General features: G+C 36.0%; 2 protein-coding genes across 2 annotated transcripts; one reads left to right on the forward strand and one right to left on the reverse strand.

Annotated features, from left to right (window-relative positions):
* Positions 1–3646: 3646 nt before the first annotated feature.
* Positions 3647–13789, forward strand: LOC146157614 (uncharacterized). Its single transcript, XM_083388277.1, has 11 exons — positions 3647–3819; positions 4828–4999; positions 6298–6423; positions 7238–7397; positions 7841–8041; positions 8669–8784; positions 9307–9499; positions 11425–11601; positions 12124–12285; positions 12892–13104; positions 13681–13789. The coding sequence occupies exons 1-11, from the start codon at positions 3647–3649 to the stop codon at positions 13734–13736; spliced, it is 1749 nt and encodes a 582-aa protein (XP_083244403.1). The 3' UTR covers positions 13737–13789.
* Positions 13790–16229: 2440 nt separating this feature from the next.
* On the reverse strand, positions 16230–22727 carry LOC146157615 (doublesex- and mab-3-related transcription factor A2-like). Its single transcript, XM_083387764.1, has 3 exons — positions 22545–22727; positions 20930–21101; positions 16230–17309 (listed from the first exon to the last, which is right to left on the reverse strand). Exons 1-3 carry the CDS (start codon positions 22725–22727, stop codon positions 16339–16341), a joined length of 1326 nt encoding a protein of 441 aa, XP_083243890.1. The 3' UTR covers positions 16230–16338.
* Positions 22728–23905: the final 1178 nt, after the last annotated feature.

The following is a 23905-nucleotide window of genomic DNA, read 5'->3' on the forward strand; positions in this document are numbered from 1 at the left end:
TCGCTAAACGTATTTTTTTCTTAGGCAGGGATCGAATTAATTTGGGTGTATTTACTAAAATATGAGTTTACAAATACTAACTGGAACAAATGCCGAAATTAACCTGCAACAAATACAGAATTTTAATTAATAAAAGCTTCTTCACTTACCAGAATTCGACAAAAATACGAATTGTTTCTTTTTTGTAAAACGAATTTTGTAGACGTTTTACATACATTCAATATTAAATGCGACACAAATTTTTCGACTTTAAAAGGACTAAATTCCAAAACTTTTCTATTCAGCTTTAAACAACTTCGTTTAATTACTTAGCCTTGTTTACAACTTTCATTCAACATGATATTTCGTAAAAAGCATTGCCTCCCATAATACCAATTTATTTTTTTAGCCCAAATTATCAGTTCAAATTCGTGTTAATGCTGATGAATGTGCTTAAGCATTATGAACACTCAATTTCTATTTCAAATTTAAGCAAGGTTTTTGATGCTTTCTATGAAAATAAAGCACCAGTTTTTATCGCTATGACACCTTATTATCGGACGAGCACTAATACTATCGCTTAATATCGTTTATCGGCTTAAATACGATATTATCGGACACCACAGGCTTGTGTAATACTTGTTTTTTTTTTGCTGTTTTCGCATTTCTACAATTTTGTGAACGTCATTTCTTTTCTTTGTTCGATCAAAGTTAAGGTTTGTATAAGTTTAGCGGGTTTTTCATAATGTGAAATTTGTCATTTCTTTTGATGTTGACTCGAAAACTAGGGGTCACCAAACTTTTTCATATATATGTAATTAACTTTTTTTTGTTTCTAACTTTATTAACTTTATTATTTGTTGATCGTTATACGAAGTAAATTATATGCAAAAAAAACTGTAGTGAGAAGTTTACAATTTCACCATTTTTTTAGAATTGCATTTACAAAACATTTCAACTGTAATTTATCTTAATTAAGGAAATATGTCGCCTACCGGTAAAATTGACTCTGTGGGCCATAGTTTGGCGACCCCTGGTATATCACCGCTGTATGTAAACCTTTACTGAAAAAAATTTAAGTTCTATATTTGTGCGACTTATTTAACATTTAACAACCCTGTTCTTTTACTTATGCGACAAAATGTTGAAATGTACTAATTTTTTGATAACATCCCACTTTAGTAGTTTGGCACCGAATACAACGTTAAGCGGCTTCTGCAATAACTCTTGATCGTTGTCAATCCTACTTGCTTTTCTTCCAGCCATTTTCCTGTTAATAAACATTGGCTTTGAACGTCCAGGGTCAGTTGCAGACTTGTATCTCTTTGTAGTCTTTATTGTAAGTGTAATGCACAGATAAAATGTACACACTCATCACACACACATGTGTTCAACAACTGTAATCTACCCCTTTCTGAAGCTGCTTTTCGACCAACGATTACGGCTCACATATAGTACACCGAAGGCCATCGCACAATAACCGAATCTGTAGATCAATGATGTTCGTTATAACGGAATATAGCAAGCTTTGGCGTATGGTTGGCTCTAGACTCGCTCCTCTCTGAGCCTTTGTAGCTTAGTTGGTATGACCGAGGTAAGGAGTTCGAACCTCACCACAGACTAGTTTTACGAACGGGATCGGTAAGTCTGCGATGGCTTTCGGTGTCTCTTGCACATAATTATAAAGCAGAATTTTAAAGCCAATGCCGCTAACTAGGAGCCAACGAGATTCATTGTTTTTTCGTCCGCAAAGTTTTTAATTTTTTATGTTGTTTTTAGGAGAAGCCCTGTTTTTGTTTTGCTAAAAATAGTGCACATATTACTTTCGACAAGATATTCTAAAACAAGGTTTATAGAATGAAACGGGAGTTTTGGCCTAAATTATTCCATCACCTATACTTGTCACCTGTTTTTGTGGTAGGCCTATTGACTCCTAATAGCGAGAACCAAATTTTGTTTTAAAAAGTATTTTTAGAAGGCAGGTCTAATAATAATTAATCAAAGGAAGCTCCAGAATAAATCAAAAAGTTAAGGTCTTTGAAAGCACGTACACATTTGGTTTCTTCACCGGACAAAAAACAGCTAGAGTTGCCATCTTATCACTTAAACAAACATCGACATATCAGGTGAGTAGCTTCTGTTGTTCTAAGGTCAACACTAACTTTAATACATACTTTTTGTTTCAGGTAGATGGAAAGTCTATTACTTCAACAATGTGAAAGAACACATCCGTGTCCTAAGGTAATACACCTTAATTTTTTTTTATTAACACTGTTTTTAACTGTTTAAAATGTGCCAGGCATATGTCGTATCCACTAGGAAACGTGTGGACCTTTTCAGGACGACCATTGAAAGGCATTTCATTTTTGTTGATCAATTACGTCTGAGCGAACAAATGCGAAAAATACCCATTCGATTAAAAATAAAGCAAATAATAATGAAACATGCGCGTTAAAAAAATTATTTTCCTCATACAATGGCGGATACAATTGGAACGTCGCCATAGCGAGCATTCCCTTAAATTTTAGGAAAATATAAATTGTTTGCACTTCTAATTATTGCTTTGTTAAAAATAATAGACAAAATAATGATGTCGCAATAATGAGAATAGAAACAACATAAGGATATACCTTAGAATTAAGGACTGCATGTCAGTACATGGTTATATTTGATTGCACATACTGTATAACTACAGCCACGTAAGTTATTACGAACGGCCACAAAATGTGAACCGCTAGTCTCATATAACTAAATAAGATTTGAGTTGCATATTTGCGCACTATCACGAACGATAACCTCAGGTCGTTCCTGTAAGAAAATTATTCTATTTTAACTCCTGCCTTAATGAGAAGAAAAACAATATATGGAAAAAATTTGAAATTAATGACTGTACGCCAGTCCATGGTTATATTTGATTGCATATAAGTACAGCCACGTAAGTTATTAAGACAATCCGCAAATTGTAAACCACTAGTCTCAAAATAACAAGACGCCTATATTTCGCACTACTCGACAGCTTTCCATATTCTCACCCGAACAAGAACACGTTGTCTGTGACGTCATAAGGCAAACAGCGGCTTGCTGATTGTGACGTGTTAATGCCGGGCTCGCGAAGCATGGGACACGTGCGTTTAAAGTTGTGTGGGTCGATCTTATAAGGTTGTTAACGATATTTCGAGGTGTAATTACACAAAGTTGTAGCCAGTATAAGCTTTTAGTTGATTGAAGCCACAGCAATTTTATTAGAGATTGGTGTGCCAAGAATTTTATTTGAAAGCCCAAGTCAGTAGTTCTCGAACATGTTTTTTCTTGCGAAGCCTATAAAAATGTGTGGTGGACTTTTGGCCAAACGTTTTCAATAATTTGCACTAATTTTGTTTTAATCCAAAAGTCTATTTATTTAGTTGGTTGGTTGCTTTTTGAAAATAAAAATCAATTGCTGATTTCGTTACAGCCAAAAATAAATTGCAGATTTTCGACAACTACTAATCTAATGTCAGACGTGTTCGTTACACAAGTGTCAAAGTTTGCAAAGTGTAAGCGAAATCCAGGGGTCAGTGGTTCGACTCCTTTCTTGCCTTCCATATTTTTTCGCTTTATCAGTTTGATTTTAATTTTTTCGAACAATCGCCATTGTTTCGTATTCCAGAGGAATAATTAAGGAAGAATGTCGCCATTGTTACGTGGATTGTTGTTGGTGGCGTTGTTCGTCGGATGCGCGCAAGGTAAAGACACGGAATCGGATGAGACGGAGGATTTCTTCGAGGTTGACGTGAAAAGGATCCAGTCGAAATCTCAACTCGAGTTCGGGGCCCAAGTGCATCACGATAACTCAACAAAGTAAATTAACGGTGAAGTAATTAACAAACAATTTTGGATTTAAATAATTTACTTTTTTGGTGATTAGGAATGACCGATACTTGGTAGTTCATTCCGATAACCGATATTTAGGCAAAAAGTACGATCTGATATCGAATGACGTCATACGGTCAGACATGCAGAATTGAAAACAGGCAAACGTACAGAGTTGCTTTAGCGGTGGAAACTGCGTAGTGACCTTTATTGTTAATATGCTACTTTCTAAACAACAACCTTTAAATAAAAAACGCAAACAAATCACGACTTAAGTTGGTATTGGATCGGCACCGTTAACACCTTGCTATCGGAGAAGTTCCGATACTACCACTTAGGTTCTCTTATAGTTGTGCTGGATGAAGCCTGAGTATTCAAGATTGTCAGCATATGGGGTCACAAAATTATTATTTGCGTATTTTCCGAATGCCGCACACAATAAACCACTGATGTTTGTTAAATATATTTAACTTACTGCTAATTGTGTATTTATGTTAATTTCTATAATTTGTACGCGAACACTTTATAAATCCTTAAAATGCGACGCGTTTAGAAAAGTTGGTACATTACACAACATACAGTTGCTAAAGTTTACAGAAATTTCTGTTTTTACACAAAATGCAAACTAATTTAAAAAATTCCTAAACTCCAATTTTGTTGAAATATTTTTAGTGTTTCATTCGTTTAATGTTAATCAGGTGAATAAACTTAGCTACTAACTCTGATATTCGGCCTTTACAGTTCTCCGCATTTGGTAAAAGTTTGAAACCCGCATAAAAAATTTGATGTCCTCTTCTATAGAGCAATAAAGAAATAACGAAATTAAGCAAAAAAAAAATTCAAATCTATTTATGCATAAAAAGTTTTCAGTAACATTCAAAAAGGCGCATTTTTTAAATTAATTAGGGTAAAAAATTTAGCCAGCGAAAACTTTTACATTAAAAAATTGCTTAGCCCTTCAATAGAGAATCTTGTAAACCTAATACGTTGCCATAGATACGAGCGCATGATCGCTGATTTTGGCGGGATTTTCACGAGCGCCTATTGGCAGACGGTGTGGGAGGTGTCAGGGGCCGCCCCCGCCCCCCGTGACGCAAGTGATGACGAAATGGAAAGATGGGTGGGAAGTATTTACTGGAACATCGCGCAGGAGCTGCCAGCTATGGAGGTGATTGCTGGTTGTTTGGAGTATAGAGATTACCAATAATATCGGCCGATATTTGGCTTCTACCGATATATCGGTATCGGTAAATGTAGGCCGATACTTTACCCAATATTTTGGTTTAAAATATCATATAATTTTTCCTGTAAAACAAACAACTTATCCATTGTTTGATCAAGGGTTTTGCATCACGCCAAGTTATTGTGCTAAATAATAGTTTAATAATTAATATAGGTTTATAAACTAAACGTTATTAGGATTTTATTTTTAATTGATTCAAGTTTTCAACATTTCCCAGGTATATAAAAAACAATCGGTTTCGGTATCGGGTATCGGTTGACAAAATTGTAAAAAAACGGGTATCGGTCCAAAAAAGTGATATCGGTCGGTTTCCAGTTTTGAGTATTTTAGTATATTACGGTACGGTACACCCAACACTTTTTATTTTTTTATCTTCTATTGTTTTGCCAGCTATGGAGGTAATTTTTGGCTGTTTTGAGTATTTTAGTAAACTATGGTGTGGGCACTTGTGAAAACGGTGAACCCATTTTTTTACATGAAATCGGCGTTTCTTTTTTTGCTTTGCTCTGCTATGGAGGTAAGTTTTGGTTGTTTGAATTGGTATGCGACTAAGAAAAAAAGATTTAAATTAACAAGGCGGTGATAAGACAACGACATTTCTTTCTTCGAATGAGAACAACGTTCTTTGAATCGTTTAGCACTAACCCAACTTCAATATCCATAACTCTATCAATTACTTGGCAGAATTTATACATCAAAAATGGTTTAACCTCTTTTATTAGCTTCGATGAGCATTCTAATCCTTATTATAAGTGCCAGTCCTATCAAGTTAAGTTTTGTTTTATAGATTACGAAACCTACGAACAATTTGAATTGTTTCGGTTACGTTTCAACACTAGGGGGTAAATCCAGGGGGCATGACCTCGTGATGCACGAGGTCCTACTCAAATTACGATAATTCCCACATTTTAACAAAATAAACCATAAATTTGACACGCTTTGCGAAAGTGCACACATGCACTACGTAACTTTTTTAGCACATACATAATATTGCGCCATAATTGTGAGCATCCATGCAGTAAACGATTATTTGTTTAAAACTCGCTTTTCTACATTTACTCAACTATAAATTTGAACACGCAACTTATTCTGTAAAAAATGTTTCCCTGTTATACGCCAACCTCTTTATGTTACCCTGGTATAACAAATGTACCTTATTCTGTTGGAATTTATGCAATGTAAAATACAGCCTTGAATAACTCGAATGTTCTTCCAATTTGCAGGAGACAAGTCGCATGTTGGTGGACAGTAACGTGCAAGTAGTGGGCGGGTCGACCACCGCCCCCAACACTTATTACGCAACTCCCAACAGCATCAAGCGCATGAAGGAGGAAGAACAAAAGATAAGGGTGAGTCGAAGCTTTTTATTTTTAGCAGCAATTCTAAGTTTGTCGTTCTGCACAGTCCTTATCCTCGCCATCACAGCAGTGAACTGGTAGAAATTCCAAGTTTGTCGGTCTGCTAATAAAGGTCTTACTTTGAATAAAGCTCTACAAAGTTTTTATTAAACTCTATTTTACAGTGACACCTTTACCAAAACGTAAACAAGGGGACTACAAAGGGTTTAGAGCCCGTGGAAAGGGGCACCACTCATAAAAGGTTGAAAATCAATGGTTCAGGGCGTCTTTTTATAACTTGGCTTTGAGATCTTAATAAGGGACTCTTTAACGTTCTTAAATAAAGTAAATTAGCAATATGGGTTCTAAAGTCCGAAAAATCAACTCCCTAAACAGAAATTTCAGATTTAATAACTATAAATATTTAGGGACGGTGCTCAATAAACCCACGAAATTCCGGCCAAAATTGCCGATTCCCGAGTCCGGCTCCGACTCTACAGCCTGTTTATACCAATTTACGTAACTAAAGTACTTAAGAGTACAACAATCCGATCACAGGGGTGTCATATAATTTACCCACAAAACCTGGTTGAAAAATATTCCACCCTATGATATTACACTTTTCTAACTTACAGTTTTTAACCTCATCAGTTTCGAAATTTCATACTGCGCAACACGACGCAAATACGAACGTCGTAATCGGGGATCGAGTTGTTTTACGTGGTCTTACTCAAGTTCCGCTTCAGCAAAATAAACCGACTCCGTTGAGTCCCGCGACCGGCTCCGCAATCCTGGTGCAAAGGTTTTGTTGTTGTTGTTGTTGTAGGATGGAATTGAGGTGGAGGAGATCGAATGGACAGCTGAACGTGTTGCTGAGTATGAAGCTAATAAGAACGAGGACGATGAATATTATCTCTTCATGAGCGAGAGAAGCCTCGATTATGCGAAGTTCTGGGGCGAGTCGATGAAGAAACTGACAACCATGAGTGAGTTGTTAGTTTGTAACTGTTTGTAGTTGTTTCTGCGTGTCTAGAATTACCTCTGCGTATGTTGGTGTGTATGCGTATGTGTTGGTGTATGTGTGTGTGTAGGTGTGTGTGTGTGTGTGTTTTAAGTGTGTGTTTGTGTTTTCTCTGTGTTTAAATAGCGTGTATACTGTATATACCTGTTTGTAGGTGTTTTGTGCGTGTGGGCCTAGTCCAGATCTACCTCTATGTATGGTTGTGTATATGTATGTGTGTTAGTGAATGTAACAACACCACGCCCAACACTACATAATGTAAAACAACATACAAAAAGACAAAAATGCACTAAACAACTTTAAAAAAACGTTGTTTTTCAATATATACCATGCCTGGTAGCCACAGCATATTTATTATACCAAGTATTGAACCTGAGTTTGCCAGCAACTTTCATATTCCCCTTTCAGAGATCCACCTTCCGTACATCGAGCTAGCACATGAGCCTGACAGCAAGGAATACATGGTGCTCATGCCAGATGATTACGTCACACTTCTCAAGCTGGCACAAGAACAGATGAGAGCAAGGAACATATCGGATGAGGCCCACCTCATCGTGGGACCCACTACGTCAACCCCGGAAGGAGCATTTCCCTTTATCGAGGCCCTTGGTAAGAATGTTGTTTAATAATTGCTGAAAAAAAACGTTGAGCAAAGTTCATTTTAAGTTTAAAAAGTATGTTATTATAGCCTTTTGATAATATTTTAAAAATCCCGGTATTTTGCCTTAGACTAAAAATGAACCAATCTTCTTACTCTTAAAGCTGGCCGTCGTCCTAACATAACTATACCGTGCAGGTATATTTTAAATAATATTACCGCGCTTTTTCTGTATAAGCTTTATGTCGACGTTTACAACATTACTAAGGCAAGGTCTGGTAACCTTAACCCTGTTTTTTTAATTTGTTGAAAAGGTCTATAGAAAGCTTTATAGTACAAGTTGTCTATACATGGTTCCTTCATATTGAACAAAGAGTTGCAGCTCACTTAAATGTTTCAAAGTTATGAGAGACATAGTTGGAAATTTTACAACCTACAATTAAGTACATAGCATTGTGCGAAAATTCTAATACAACAAAGTGCATTGTCAACGTCATATTGGTTAGGGATTGTAGTTCGTTTAAAAGTAAATAACAATACGTAAGGATGCCAACAAACCGTTAATAAATTTACTAATGTTACGTCAGTGGAAACGTTTCTTCGCCCCTGACCCCGAATAACCCCGATTTTAACCCCAGGTCACGACCGCGAGGCTTATGATTTAATCCACGCCTGGAGCTTTCATCTAACCGATAACGGCGAATCGATAGAAAATCTCGCACACGGAATTCTAAAGTTCAGGCAAGCGGTCAAGGTGGGCTGTAATATTGCCGCGTTTGTTATGGTAACATCGTGAAAACTTCCAGATTGTAATGGTAACTTTAAGCTTGTTTAAAGCCATTGGACATGTATACTTTTACGTTGGCAATATAATATTTAGTTGTTATAGTAACATCATTTGCGTTGATATGGAAATTGTAACAACAATTTCATATGGACATGTTAATGTTTGGTAATCTGTGTGTTTTACAAATAATGTTTTTTTTAATAATCCCTCGTGTTATTTTCTACATTAAACACGTTGAAAATATCATAGCTTTTTTTAATACTTACCGCGTGGTGCAAAAGGCACTGTATCATTAAAGTTACAAAAACACGAAAAATTATATTCCACCAAACAACATTTAGTGAGCAACACTGCTAATTCCTAATAATTAAAGCCTAACAAAAAATCATTTTCATGTTACATTTCATTTTCACCGCCAACGCTTTTTTATTAACGCAAGCTAAAAATAGTTTTGCAACCAAATATGACGTCACAATAATTACCCCCCAGGGAATGATCCCCTCTTCGTGGCCGAAGAAGCCGATATACGTGACGTCATTCCGTTACGAGCCGGAGTCAGCACGTGCTTATGATGACGTCACTTTCAACGGCGACTTACGTCAGTGCTACTTGATGTTGTACGGGACGATGATAAAGAAGGATTATCTGCTTCCTAACTCGATGTCGCAGTCGCCAAAAACAGGTGAGAATATACTGTATGGTTGTTAATTAATTTTAATTATTAAAAATTGTTATTTTATTTAATCAAGTGGAGAAACTCGACTGCCATGCCCCCATCCATTTTTCTGGCGTAGTGTAAAACGCAATATTTTTTAAAATTTTAAGTAAACGTAATGTTTTTCGCGCTTTGCAAATCTCAGTCTAAAAATTGTTATTTCTCATTTAAAACAGGTGCGAATATGGTTGTTGTCGGTTGTTTAAAATTTTAGAAAGTTAAAATATTAGATCACGCAAATTTAATGTTCACTGCTTCTGCAACGCCCTCCTTATAAAGCACAATGAATCAATTGTGGAATCCTGTAGACCAGTGGTTCTCAACCTCTTTTAGCTTACGGACCGGTGAAATTTCAAAACAAATTTTGTAGATCGGTGGACCCAAAAATCAAAATCAACCCAAAATGTAATTACGGCAAAAGTATGCAACTTAAAAGCAAAGACTGGGAACTTCAATTAAATTAGCAATTTTCTGCTGTCTTTCTTATATCATGCGTGGTATACGAAAGTTTTTCACATACAACTATCTCAAAGTAGAAGACTTCAACGACGTGTAGCCTACTTATAAACAGTTGGGCACAACACTGCGCATTGTAACGTACGGCAAGTCCAAAGTAGACAATTAACTTTATGTTACGTTACAATGCTGCAAATTACGGAACTGGCGAAGTTCTTGGAATTGAGATATATATTTGGCGGACCGGCAGAAAAGTTGACGCGGACCGGCGGTTGAGAACCACTGGTTTATAGCACTTTAAAAAAATAAAAAAAAGTAAAAATATACGGTGGTTTCCAACAGTTTTTAAATATAAAACAGGTTTAAAAACTATTTGAAGCAAAAAATTATTTGATTACCGTTTTAAGCTACGGTAAAAAATCTATATTGTTTAATATTGCCTGGTGTTTTGATGAGGTTTGTTGCTTTAAACCAGTGGTTCTCAACCTTTTTTCACTGCGTACCACCTCGAACTTCTATGATCTTGTTGCGTACAAACAAAATATCGAAAAACTCAACTTTACTCAAAATGTATATAGGATTATTAACAGGTAGATTAGCTAATTAGTTAGCCCTGAAATTTCAAAACATATGTGGCCCACTAATCTCAAAAAAGTCTCCCTTTTTTAACTTTGCAAGATACTGGTCAAGTTTTGTGATTCTTTGTTCTTTTGTTATGATGTCATAAAAGAAATTTGCATAGATGTTCCCGAAAGATAATAATTCCTATCATTGATGAAGCATAAAATATTTAACTATACAATCATTACGATGAATGTACAGTTCATTACAATAAAAAAATGCTTAACTTTTTGGTAAAACTGTAATTTTACGTGAAAACATACTGCGCACAGCAGGGGTTCTTAAACTGGGGTCCATGGACCCCTTGGGGGTCCGTGAACTGATATTAGGGGGTCCATGAAGGCCTAATTAAAGAACTAGTGTATACTTAAAGTAATTATTTTTTAAAAGAAAACACTTTAATTAAAAATTGAACGGTTTTGGAATGAATGTATAGTTGGACTCCATTTAACTTTCACATTTTTCGGACCGAAATAACAGAGTCATGAAGTCTATTTGTATTGTGATGTCAATTTATGACGTCATTCTGGAGCATTTCTTGCCTACCGTGGTCCATGCAAAGCAAAAAAAATGTAGGGGTCCGCGGTAAAAAAGTTTAAGAACCCCTGGCGTACAGCGTACCACCCAAAATGACTTTGGGTACCACAGGTTGAGAACCACTGCTTTTAGGGAACAGTAACCAATGAAGTAAACAAGACAGTACGAAATGACTATATCTAGTATCATGTATTTAGTCCAAATGTTAAAGTCAATTTAAGTCTAAGCATTAACCTATTTTAGGATCTTACTGACCCTCATTCCCACATATTCGACAGGAGTTCGCCTTCTCGCCAGTTTGTTCGTCCAGTATTCATACGGCGTGTCAAAATCGATCTACGACTCCCTGGCCGACCACAACTGGGGCTACGACTGTTCTGGGCTTTATGACAGAAAGAGCAGAAAGAAACAAATCTACGCAGCATTTTCAACATTTATTCCTTATGTGGAGAAAGGTGTGTGTGGTGTAAAGGCAGTGGTAGAAATGTGCTGTTGGTTTTGAGCAGGTATTATGTAAGTTGCGTCACATTTTGAGCATGGCTAAACTCTGATGTTGCAATTCTATTGCCATTTTTATTGGTATTTATATAAAAATGGTTGTTAAAAAAAATGTTAATTAACTTGTAGCAGTTAATCAAATATTCCCTTTGTTTTTTATTCCTTTAATTTGGACGAAGTGTGCGATTGTAAATGGCAATTTGTTTTCACTTTTGCTATCAGAAAAAAACTAAAAGGCTCCTTGATTTGGGTAGCTAATTAGATAAATTATTTTAGTACCATTAGCGTCATAAGTTGAAATTCCACTCATGTACTAACTTCTGTTTTGTTTAGCCCACCCTAAATAACGTCGTTTTCAAACCCCGAAAATAATAAAGATTATATTAATTAAAATATTTTTTTTACAAATATAACAATCGGGAAAAAGTTGTTCAAAAAGCCTTTTCATAAATTTGACCTCTACATGACCTTTGTTCTAGGGAGCGTCGCGCTGAAAAGACAATGGAAAGACACAAAGGATTGTTTCACGGTCGGCCTTCGAAGTACGAACAAGGTCATTTTCGCTGTAGCGAATACAGGCGATGCTTCGTGCACAAGAAGCTTTAGTTTGAAGGGAGTTAAAACTAATGCCATCACAGAAGGTAAGTTCGAGGGTCGAGGGTTCGAATCCCGACCAAAAAGCTATTTTTATAATGTGCTTTAACTGACTTTTTATAGTAGTTTACTTTTTATTTTTAAAGGCTTTTTTACAGTGAAGTTTATTATAGAAACAGAACGTGAAATACTAGATATTTTACACGCACATTATTGTTGTTGTTATGGTATACTCCAGTATCAAGCATTTTTTAATGGAATAAAATTATTCAATTTACAATTTTTGGCTGTAATATTGCAATCTGCTGACTAAAGAAATCGATTTCCTAATTTGCCCTTATTTGATTACAAATTCAATTATTACAATACTATTTTCTTACAGGATTTTAACCGAATCTTTATACAAACTAAACATCCTTCTTCTTGACAAACTTATCTACTTCAAATAAAATGTAAACTCTTTCTTGAATACCCGGGTTTAGCTAATGATTGAACAAAATGATTTATTTTACTAATATAACGATTATTAAGAAACTGGTAATGCCTGTTTTTTACTATTAAATATATTTCTGTAAACTTTAAGGAATGATTTGTGCTTTGAACCTATTTATTTTTATTAAACAGCATAAAAAATGATTTTTTTGCTGTCTCAGGTTTCGCTGTAACTTACAACAACGGAACCGTTTCCCTTGCCGCCAACGAACCGTGGGAAGCCCTTATTACGTCACAACCACTCGCCTATGACGTATTTCCCGCCGAGGATGACGCAAGCAGTGACGTGATAGAGTTTGACGTCATAGTCGGACCGCACGCCAGCGCAACTGCCATCTTGGATTTCACGCCGAAACCGAAAGAGGAAGAAACAGGTGGGTTGTGACGTCATCATATTATTGTGACGTACGACGTCAACCAAAGGTTCCTAGATATGACGTCATTACAGAGGTGTCTGTATGACGTCAACAGAGTACTCGCATCTCTTTGACCAACGTTTTTAGACGAGCCGCGTTTATAAAGCTTTCACCCAAAATATAACTTTTTGAAAATTTTTTAAATACTCATCGATTTTGTTTTTGATTTTAGTGATCCCCATTAGGTCAGGATTTGTTTTTGATTTTCTGTAAGTATGGTCATATGTTTATGTTTAAATTTTAAGGTAAATATTTAGTCATAAGTTTGTAAAATTACCGCCAAGCAGCACTACAGGTTGCCAATTAATAATTTGCATCAAGTATTTGCCTGAAGTAAAAGACTCAAACCAAAGGACACTGCCTTTAAAGAAAAAATCGTAAGCTCTCTAATAGTTTTTTATAGGAAACCATAGCTTTATTTTGTTATTACTCTACAAACAATAATTTTAATAAAGCCTATCGCCAGAGGCGGTAAAGAGCTAAAAATATTTGAATTACGATTTGCTTACGTCACAATGAGCCTTTGTTTTGCAGCAGAGGAGAAAGAAAGTGTGTTGACGATTGAACCTCCTCCCCATATTGAACTTTAGACAAACTTCGATGTTTGTGATCAACATTGTGTGATAACTTCGATACTTTGGAACAACATTGTACGTTGCTTTGAAACATGTACAAATGCGAAATATTGTTTATGCAAATAAAGACCTACAAATCATGGTTTAAGGTAATTGTATTTTTTGTTTTAGGATTGTAGATTGACGAAATACCACAAACTCTTATTTGGTAGAGTTTTATTGTCGTCTGGTCCACATTCAAACTTATAAAAAAGGTCTTATTAAATCCAATTTTTCAGAGCATTTTAAGATATTTATGTGTTTGAAAGACAATAAACAGAAAATATTGCCAGAGTTTTTGAAGAACCACCAACAGGCTACATTAGGAATAATGTTTTTGTAAGTAGTTATATGACAAGGCCAATTACACTTCCTGAATGTTTTTGAATAGAGATGTCCAATAATATCAAATCGGAACCAATGGGTAGCATCTATACTCGTCCGATGCTACAGGGTGGTGTAGGTGCTGATCCGATAGCAAATTAATTTACGAAATCCTGCCTTGAATTGCGATTTCACGCTGCTATTTCTATATTGAAAAGTTAATTTCTATAAAAAGGTAGATTGTAAACCAGAGGTAATAAAACTTATCAATGTAAACGCCAAAAAGGTCGAGTAAATCGTCCTCATCTTAATAAAGACGTTTGAGATTCAATTTTGAGGCTTTGAAACTCATTATGAAGCTGCATAACAGATCCTTGCCCAGAATATATCCTGTACCCAAAGTATATTGTTTGACTAATGATTTAACCCCGTAATTAACCTTTTGGCTTCCTCGGCTGTAATTGGAATTAACAGCTTTCGTAACTTCTTGAGAACATATTGTTCATTTTCGATCATCCGTGGTTTAACGCACTTGTCACGTTCTGCAAAGTAGAGTTAAAATCGCTCTCAGGCCATTGTTGTTTGTTTGTTGCGTAACAGTAGCCAGCGCGTGAGATAACTAAGCGTATTGTTACGTCAGAAAGGTGACAGTTGCTGTAACTTCTCGACGCAAGGGCCCGTCCGCAAAATACAACCGGGGAGGGTCGCTACGAAATGAAAGGAATCATTTTATTGGCTGGGAAGTTTAGTTCAAAATAGAATAATTAACCAACCTATTAGAATGATTGTTGCTTAAAAAAGGAACAAAAGATTTATTTAGAAAGTTTAAATAATTTCTACCACTTCTGAATGGGCTTTATTGTGTATCATACGCCTTTTGAACGGGAAATAAATATATACCACGGGCTTGTAGCCTTTTTTCATTTTGCTAAAAAAAATTGTTTAATCTTGATATTGCCTTTCCTATTTATTGTTTTGTTGACTTAAGTCAATGACTTGAATTAGGTGATGTTAAGTCACTGTTTTCAAATGGCTTTACCTGACTTAAGTCTTTGGGACAAATAACTAGACTGGCATTGAGTCAAATGGTTTAAAATAAGTGATGACGTTTTTTTTAATTCGGTTATTATTTTTTAACTTGGGCAACTGATGACCTGGACTGGGACTTGATTTGATATTTATTTAAAAATACTTGACTTTGATTTCATCCTGTCTATTTTAAATCAGTTATTCCGGCGCTAAGCCTGACTGCCCGCCTAGCTATTGCCGGGGGGGTCCCCTAGATCTAACCTTAAGAAAAGCTATTGTGTCTATATTTACATCTTTAATATATTTCATGTTTAATTAAGTTACTTGTTCCAGGGTAGTTTACATTACTAATGAGCCTGCGTTTCGTAGCACGAATGTGATGCATTTCCTCCCGTTTGAGGTCTTGTGATATAGGGACTTGTTAAAGAGCTAAATTGCTAATATAAAACATGGCTGTTTTTTTTAAGGAACTATTATTTTATTATTAAAACTGCGTTTTTTTTAGTTTAATTTTTTTTTTGAATTATTTGTACCCTCATGTACATTGTAGAAAGAAGCCTCAAAACTGGTTCAATCCTGTCTAATTTAAAATACCCGGGTTAAAGGCAGACAGCCAAGATAACTATTGGCTCTTTGCCACGTGCCGGATAAAGTTGTAACCTTGGAAGTTTGTCAAGGTCACCGCTTACCCGTTCCCACTTAACTTACTTGGGGTTCCGGCCCCCAAAGCCCCAGCTGACCCCTAATCTAGTTATGCGCCCGTAACTTATGTCTGCTTAGTGTAACGGTTAGTTGAATCCCGATTAGGCATGGAAGGCTTGCAACAACGAATACTTGAAACTAAAGAAAAATGTTACAGCGCGGATATATTTTGAAACTTTACCCGCGACTTATTTTAAAGGGATTGCAGTTAAAATTCTAGTTGTGCTAAATTTATATTCGGCAGTTCACCAATTCATCACCCAACTTTTTTCATAAAGGACAGGATCTGGTATAGGTTAGACGCAGTGGCTAACGATTTGCTTTAAATTGAATAATTTTTACAATTAAAATGGTCTGTTTTTGCTTTTGTAATAATCTGTTAAAAAAATGCGAAAGATATATTTTAAACGCTATTTAAAGTTTTACCCAAAAATAAGTAAATTCAACAGTTAACAACAATTGGAAACAAATTGAAGGTTTATTACAACAAAACATGCACACAATAAAAACAACTGTCTTGAAATTATTTTTGCGGGGACAAAAAATGCAGACGTTCTTTCAACAAGCTGCTGGTTGTTCCAATAGGGGAAGGTAGTCGTCCGTATAACGGATGAGACGTCGGTATAGCTACGTTGGCGTTATATACCGGAGAAATAACTCCAGGGATGTTCAAGTAAGTCGCGGCGATCGAATGAAATCCCGGCTCTTTTGGCATGGAGTGAAAAATATCAGCCATCGGGATAAGGCCAGGGTCCAGAAATCTGTTGGCGGGGAATTGGACCCCGGATCGCCGCGGAAAAATCCCGCCGCAGTCAATGTTCAAATCTCGGCGGATAAAATCGTGCGGCGGGTACGCGCGTTGGTGTGGAGCGGGTAGGTGAGTATCCGAGTTGGGTGACTCGTCCGGGGTTGCCGCGCTGCTACTCATAGGCGAAGTACTCGGGCTTTTGTAACTCGGAAACTCGGAAATGGAAGCGCATCTGTGTCGCTTGCGGAATTTCTCGTCGGAAAACGCAGTTTGACCGACAGAATATCGGTTGTTGTCAGCAGGTCGCCATAACCTGCTTGGATTGCTTATTTTAGCTTCTTCAGTCATTCCAATTGGCGACATTTGTACTTCTGTCAATTCCCGAGCAGTTGTTGGCAAATCCGCACCTCGCAACGCAATATTTACGTCGTTTTTGTTCTGATTATTTGCCTTGCTCTCATCTGTTTGCTCCTGAGCCGATAAAAAATGTTCGATGGCCTTGACAAGGTCACCGTTGCAACCTTGAAGCACGAGGTGGCGCACGCTCTCAGCACGCGACGGGAAAAGTCGCGACAGCATTTCATCTTTACTTAACTTTCCAGGACGAAATGAGTCGACGATTGAGTTGCTCACGTTAAGTTTAATTGAGTTGAGTGAAGTTTCCGGGCGCTTTTCCTCTGTTGAAATGAGCCTTGATACAGGAAGGGAAGATCGAAGTTGTTGTTCGTCTTGCTTTGGTCGTTTTTCTGTATATTAATGTATGAGAATAAATGTTTTATTTTCGAAACATTAACTTATGAGAATAAATATATTAACCTATGAGAATACATGTTTTGTTCTTATTTCGAACTTTTATTACGGGTCCTTGTCCAACAATTATTAGTATGGGGCGATTATTGTTTGAACTGAAAAATTAAAATTTCGACCTAAAACTTATTTTTGAAAAAGTGTTATCAAAAATATATTGGCATTTTTATGACGACTGGTCGAACACAAATCAGTTATTTGTTCGTTTCTTTGCAAAACTCTTGAAAGTGCTTAGCTGATTTTTCAAAACAACAACAACAACTATAAAACTGCCAAAGAAAAACAAGACCGAAAATAGCCGAGGCCTGTGTCAGAAAAATGCACCCAACAATCCCAACATGTATGGTTAAAGTATATCTGTGTTCTATCGTGTTATTTTTCACTTGTCTTTTCGGAATGTTTTTGTAAAACAATCAAGTAGGATTTATATATCCCAAAGCATATTAGGGCAACTAGATAATTCTAGTTTTCCAATTCAATCGATTGAAGCAAAATGCTGCTAATTGTAATTCTATCCTATTTGTGAATTGCTTGTGCGTTTGTTTTGTAATTAAAACTGCCCACCCTGACTTATGAAAGACACACACGCAAATGTGTAAATGACAACTGTGATTTAGCCCCTCTGAAGCTGCTTTTTGACCAACGATTACGGCTTCCGCATCACTGCATCACTAGTTGTATTTTAGCCTGCCTTGTTGCATCATTAATCGACAGATTCGGCGAGTCTGCGATGGATTTTCGGTGTGTACCCCCCCACACTGTTAATTCGCCTATTTAAACTACGTAAATCTATTTTTTCTCGCTTTTGCAAAACTTTAAATAACTGGTAAACAAATTGTAAATTGAAATACATTATATGGAAATTCCAACCACTACAAAATGGCGACAACAGTGAATTCGCAAATATATAGGTGTGAGACAAACACCACATTTTGACGTCACACTTGGCTGTAACCAGACACCGATTGTTCACTATTGTGACGTCAATCATATGCGCGAAGTATCGAATCACGTGAGATGGAGATGTAAGCGGTGATAAGGATGGTGCGGGAAACATCAAGGTCACCAGCACCTCTCAAGGACAAGTGCCAAGGTCAAATCGACTCACTGTCAAGGTCATAAAACTCATGAGCTAAGTATTAGGCTTATTTTGTGAAATGATTGTCCTACATTTAAACGGTATACTGTAATAAACGTACATTCTTTTTTCTTGTCACCAAATTACTTTGTTTCGTCCAACGTTCATTTTCTAGCTGCAATTAAAAAATCCTTTTTGTCCAGTTTCTTTCGCAATTGTAAGTAAAATTAAAACCAAACTACCGTTGAGATACTCGGTCACGTGATGTTTAACCTTGGTCAAGGTGACCCTGATTTCAGCTTAGTCGTTCCCACGGCATTTAGCTCCGGGCCCTAATATCTTTAAATGAGATGAAGCAAAATTTACTTACGCCCCAACAATAGTCTCCAGGCTATTATAAAACTGAAGGGGCGATACCAACAGGAAACATCCACAACTTATAATGTCCAGTTCCCACGATGTAATTGTCCATCGTTTAAACTCGGGTCAGTTAGGCGCCGATATACAACACCGCCACAACATATGTCTCGAGCATAACCCTCGTTCCCGAAGTAACCTTAGTTGCTCGCGCTGACCCGAATGTCCCAAGGTCAAAGGTCGACTAAATGCAGCCCAAGGTCGTGGCACCGAGATGTGAACCGGTGTGAATTTAAAGCGGGTTGTAGAATTTTAATTGGCGCTTTATGCCATTTAAACTTGCTCTAAACCAGCGATTCCCAAAGGGTCAGTTGGCCCACGTTTCTTGTAGTTAACTATACTGCAGTCATGATTCTTTGTAATATAACAACTTTCTAACTAATTTGAACCATTCACTGATAGCAGGTTACACAGCGTAATAGATGCTTTATGATGTCACAAGAGACATCATAAAACATGCTACATTGTCGTATAATAAACCATAACTAAAGACAATAATGATGACAGATAATGTTTAAAACATGAACTAATGTAAAAAAAACTTTGACTAAAGCCTAAGGTTGAAACACCTAAAGACATTATCTCATAGCGGACCCTCTGAAACTGCTGTACGGACCACATTTGGTCCACGGACCCCAGTTTGGGAACCGCTGCTCTAAACAGAAAAGCACGTAAACCCACGGGAAGAAGTTGTAAGACTTCGCGGCTTGCCTGATGTTTACATGCGGCCCACCACTTATTCTAAATTTCAGTAGCCTTCATTCAATTGTTTCGACTATCATCAAAACGTGTAGAACGCGCAGTATTTTATGTAGGCCTAATCCTATATTTTTATGAAACTATAATCGAGTCTAATGTCGCATTTCAACATCCATCGAACATTTAGTGCACTCATCATTGGTAAGCAAGATGTGTTTTTCTAAATTTGTATTTTTCCGGACCGTTTTAAGGCAATATATCAGCCCAAAAGTAACGTACCATGGCATTATACGGCATGTAAACTCATTTTTTCGTGTTTTGCGCAATAAGGCTGACATTCACTTCACATTTGCGCACGACTTCACTCTCGAAGAGCGGGTGTTCATAAGTTATGATGTCACGATATGACGTATCTTATGACGTCAATAGGTTGCCCATCGAATGTTTTAAAGTGGCAATGCGGCCCATTCTGCTAAATGGTTGGTCATCCCTGATTTAAGTGAGTCGTTGTCATCAAATAATCACCTAATTTGCAGGTGTGCTATTTTGCGACTGCCTTACTTGTCCAGTTATATTTTTCAATTAGGCATAAAATTAATTAAAGTACCAATCTAAGTTTGTTTTTTAAATCAAGCACAAAAGTAATTGAAATCCTGATAGTACGTCAGTTTTAAACCCCTTCAAATATTTTACAATAGAAATTTTGTTTTGCCGCCAGCAACATTTTACTTACGGTTTCGCAACAACTTCCCTATTGTTAAAACATTATCTTAAACCGTTGCACTCATCCGATTTAACTCTGGTAGTTGACAGGTCGAGGTCAAAGATCAAGGTTTAAGGTCACCGAGGCACAGTCAAGATATTTAACTTGCTGTGTGACTCGTAATTTGACTCCTAAATGTTTAAATGCTGTGACACTTTTGGGGGATGGAAACTTTAAGGTTAAATAAGGAAAAACAAAATGGAGTTTCTACCAATCTCTGATGTTTGCTTTTATTATGTAGGAATAAAATGTTAACTACGGCTTTGAAATCAGGATTGTACGATTTTTAAGAATACTATTGCACTTGTTTTGCAATAAAGAAATTTTACCTATCATATTTATTCTTTAGAAAGTTTAAACTATCGGTCATTTGAACCGAACAAAAGTCAAACTGTACACAGACGATATTCTGATTAACTTTATTAAGAATTTACGGCTGAAACACAGACAAACTATGGGAAAAATTGTTTCAAAATCTTTCGTTTACATCGACAAACGCTGTGCTATGTGTTATGTTATCTACTCCTTTGTGTATTTAAAGCGGTTATACCCATATTGGTAAAGTTTTTAAAATCAACCCGTTTTTAATCGTTAAAGTAAACCTTTTCTTTTGATCTTTATACTTTCAGCCTCTTCTTGATTTGCGCCGACATCGGGGTCACAGAGAGGTTCTCTGCCGGCTTTCGGCGACTGATTTCCCGCAGAACCGTCGGCTGCGATCCGAAGTCCAAGCGCAATCGCATCCTCAGCAGCTTGCTGCCGCTTCAAGGCAACCTGGAAGTTTTCAAGCTGCTAAGTGGCTTTGGTTTTATAAGGTAAAGTACATAGGTACATTATCCAGGGATCTCTTATATAGCTTAATGATGAATTGCAAAGCCAAAAAGGTCGAGTAGATCGACATAATTAATTATGAAGTTTATATTGAATCGTCTTTATCAAGGTGATGTCGATTAACTCGGCCTTTTTTCTTTGCAATTTATTATCAAACTACATTGGTTATTGGCATTAAAAAAAAAAGTTTTAGCGAAAAAACTAGCTTTTTAAATTATAAAGGTCTGTATTGTAGACATGTGTGACAGACCGTTTAGAAACAAGTTCGTATCGAAACGTCTTTATCAAGATGATGTTGATCTACTCGACCTTTTTGGCTTTGCAATTCATATCAAATTACATAGGGTTGTTAAATTTAAGACGTGTACCTGGCTATAAAGAAATTATATTTTAGAAATGTTGGATCATTTTTATGTAATAAAATTTAGATATGGACATTTTTGACCAGTTTGAAAAATTGTGAATTTTGCGAGCCTTGTTCCGTCACACTGGGGTATTTTAAAAACATAAAAATAATTCATCTTTAAGTAATATTTTAAAATCTTGGTTTAAATTGTTGCATTTTTCGTAAAATTTATTTCGATTACAATACCTTATTTGATTGACGTGACAGGTGAATATTAACTATCGGACAGTCGTTCAAATTTTAAAGCTAGGAGTGGCGAGATTTGAAAGTGATCGAAATTGGGAATATTATTTAATAAATTAAATCTTTTTAGTTTTTATATATACATATAGTAACTTTAGCTGAAGGTTTTGTTCATTTCGTTAAAGCCACTGGATGGGTTACGCAAATATAAACAAGGGGATTGAATATATATAATTACGGTCGGTCTGCCATCTAGGCTCATTTCTATAAAGGTTTCTTTATTGTTTAGTATTTGAAAATATTTTTTAGAGAAAAGTGAAGAAGTTCGTGTAAACGAAAAGCAATTAGATCTACAAAATAGGAAAAATAATGAAACTGTATATCCAAGGTAGGCTGTATTTATAGTTACTAATCGTATAAATGTAAAAACAGTGAATCAGCATTAATGCAGAAATTGCTAGCAAAATTATGTTGGTTCCAGTTAGATTAGAAAAACAAACTTTATTTTTCCGATTGACTAGTGTGACTTTTTAAAACGCTTATCAATAACATGCATATTTGCCGAAAAATATAAAATAAAATAAAATTTCGGTGTTTTTTTGGTAAAAATGACTGTTTGGGTAGAATTATAAAAAGTTAAAATAATTTTTGAAATTTTGCAGAGACTTTAAATAAAAAAAAAACAAAAAAAAACGTTATTTGGATTTTTTTATTTCACCTTTCAAGGTTATTTTGACGTGATTGGGGGTTAAACTTAGCAAATATATAAACGGCAAAGAAGAGTGAATAATAAAAACCTGTGCCGCCATGACCCTCTGTCGTTCTGCGATGAGGTTGCATTTTGCGCATGCGCACTCGCGGTGGGGACAGCGCCTCTTATGGCCCTTGAGCCAAGCGATGACGCCGTGATTGCGACACCTAGCGCATTTTGGTTTTCTCGCTCCCTTCTCAGTGGTTGGGTAGGCAAGAAGAGAACTCATTTTTAGCAATTTTTTTTTTTTAAAACTGAAAATTAAAAAAAATATTATTAAATATTTACAAAAATCCGTATATTAATTAGAAGAGGACTTATTTTAAGCAATATTTATATATCCTGAAAATTGTAATTATTTTGTAAATAACTTATTTTCAAAAACACATATATTAATAAGGAGGGATCTTTTTTGCACTTTTATCGAGTAAGACAATATTAACATATGACAAAAATACGTATTTACTACAAAAATCAATTTCAGCAATATTTTTAAAACCTGAAAACTGAAATGATTTATTAAATAATTTATTTTTAAAAATCTGTATATTAATAAGAAGTGAACTCGTTTTGAGCAACTTTTATAAAAAAATAATCTAAATTAAAATAAAATTGCAAAAAAATGTTATTTAAAAAATATGTCAAAAAAATATTTGTTAGCAAGGTGGAAGCTAATTTTTAGCAAATTTTATTAAAAATGATCCTGAAAATTGAAACTATATAGTAAAAAAGTGTTACTTATAAAAAAAATGAAAAAATACGTATTTTAGCTAGAAGGCAACTCATTTTTAGAAAATTTATAAAAAAATATTCTAATTTAAAATTATAGAGTAAAAAGAAAATTACCATAAATATATATCAAAACAAAATAGGTGAATTACTAAAGAGGGAACTTACTTTTAGTAAATTAACGGGGGACATTAATATCTGGAAGTATTTTTTTACCGCAATTAAGTTGGAAATACGAAACGTAGTCATTTTGCGACGCCTTTGGAAAATTAAAACGGCCAACAACTTAGTTCACATGTTAAGAATATACTTAAGTCGGACCAATTCTGCTTAAAGCAAGCTGAAAAATAGCTGACTTTGAAACTATTTCAGGCGATAGAAAACAAGTGAAAAGCACTAAACAGCAGTTAACAGCTTCTAGTCTTTGTCCGGCGCAAACTTCAAAGCTCACCTCGGATAATTTTACAAAACTTGGCGCGTTGCATAACCGCCAGGTGTCGCCTTTCACTCGACGAGCGTTCCGATACAATGTGACGATGCAGGCGGCGACCGCATGCACAGCGCGTGCTCAGAGGCGTGCAAAACCTCGGGTTAGGTTACCCCTCAATCTACAAAGCACAGTAGCAGCTAGGGACATGGATATGGCATTTGCATGCGCGATTCTGCTGCTAGAGCGAT

The sequence above is a fragment of the Ascidiella aspersa genome, chromosome 4, assembly GCF_963924565.1.
Source record: "Ascidiella aspersa chromosome 4, kaAscAspe10.2, whole genome shotgun sequence".
In the NCBI taxonomy this organism is placed as follows: domain Eukaryota; kingdom Metazoa; phylum Chordata; class Ascidiacea; order Phlebobranchia; family Ascidiidae; genus Ascidiella; species Ascidiella aspersa.

What these genes read in the sequence shown, in the direction of transcription:
- LOC146157614 (XM_083388277.1), top strand. Translation starts at nt 3,647, where the DNA reads ATGTCGCCATTGTTACGTGGATTGTTGTTGGTGGCGTTGTTCGTCGGA. An exon ending in CATCACGATAACTCAACAAA is followed by an intron (nt 3,820 to 4,827) that starts GTAAATTAACGG and finishes ACGTTGCCATAG; the next exon opens with ATACGAGCGCATGATCGCTG. An exon ending in ACCGAAAGAGGAAGAAACAG is followed by an intron (nt 13,105 to 13,680) that starts GTGGGTTGTGAC and finishes TTTGTTTTGCAG; the next exon opens with CAGAGGAGAAAGAAAGTGTG.
- LOC146157615 (XM_083387764.1), bottom strand. Translation starts at nt 22,727, where the DNA reads ATGAGTTCTCTTCTTGCCTACCCAACCACTGAGAAGGGAGCGAGAAAA. An exon ending in AGAGGGTCATGGCGGCACAG is followed by an intron (nt 21,102 to 22,544) that starts GTTTTTATTATT and finishes GAAAACTTCCAG; the next exon opens with GTTGCCTTGAAGCGGCAGCA. An exon ending in TATAAAGATCAAAAGAAAAG is followed by an intron (nt 17,310 to 20,929) that starts GTTTACTTTAAC and finishes ATTAATATACAG; the next exon opens with AAAAACGACCAAAGCAAGAC.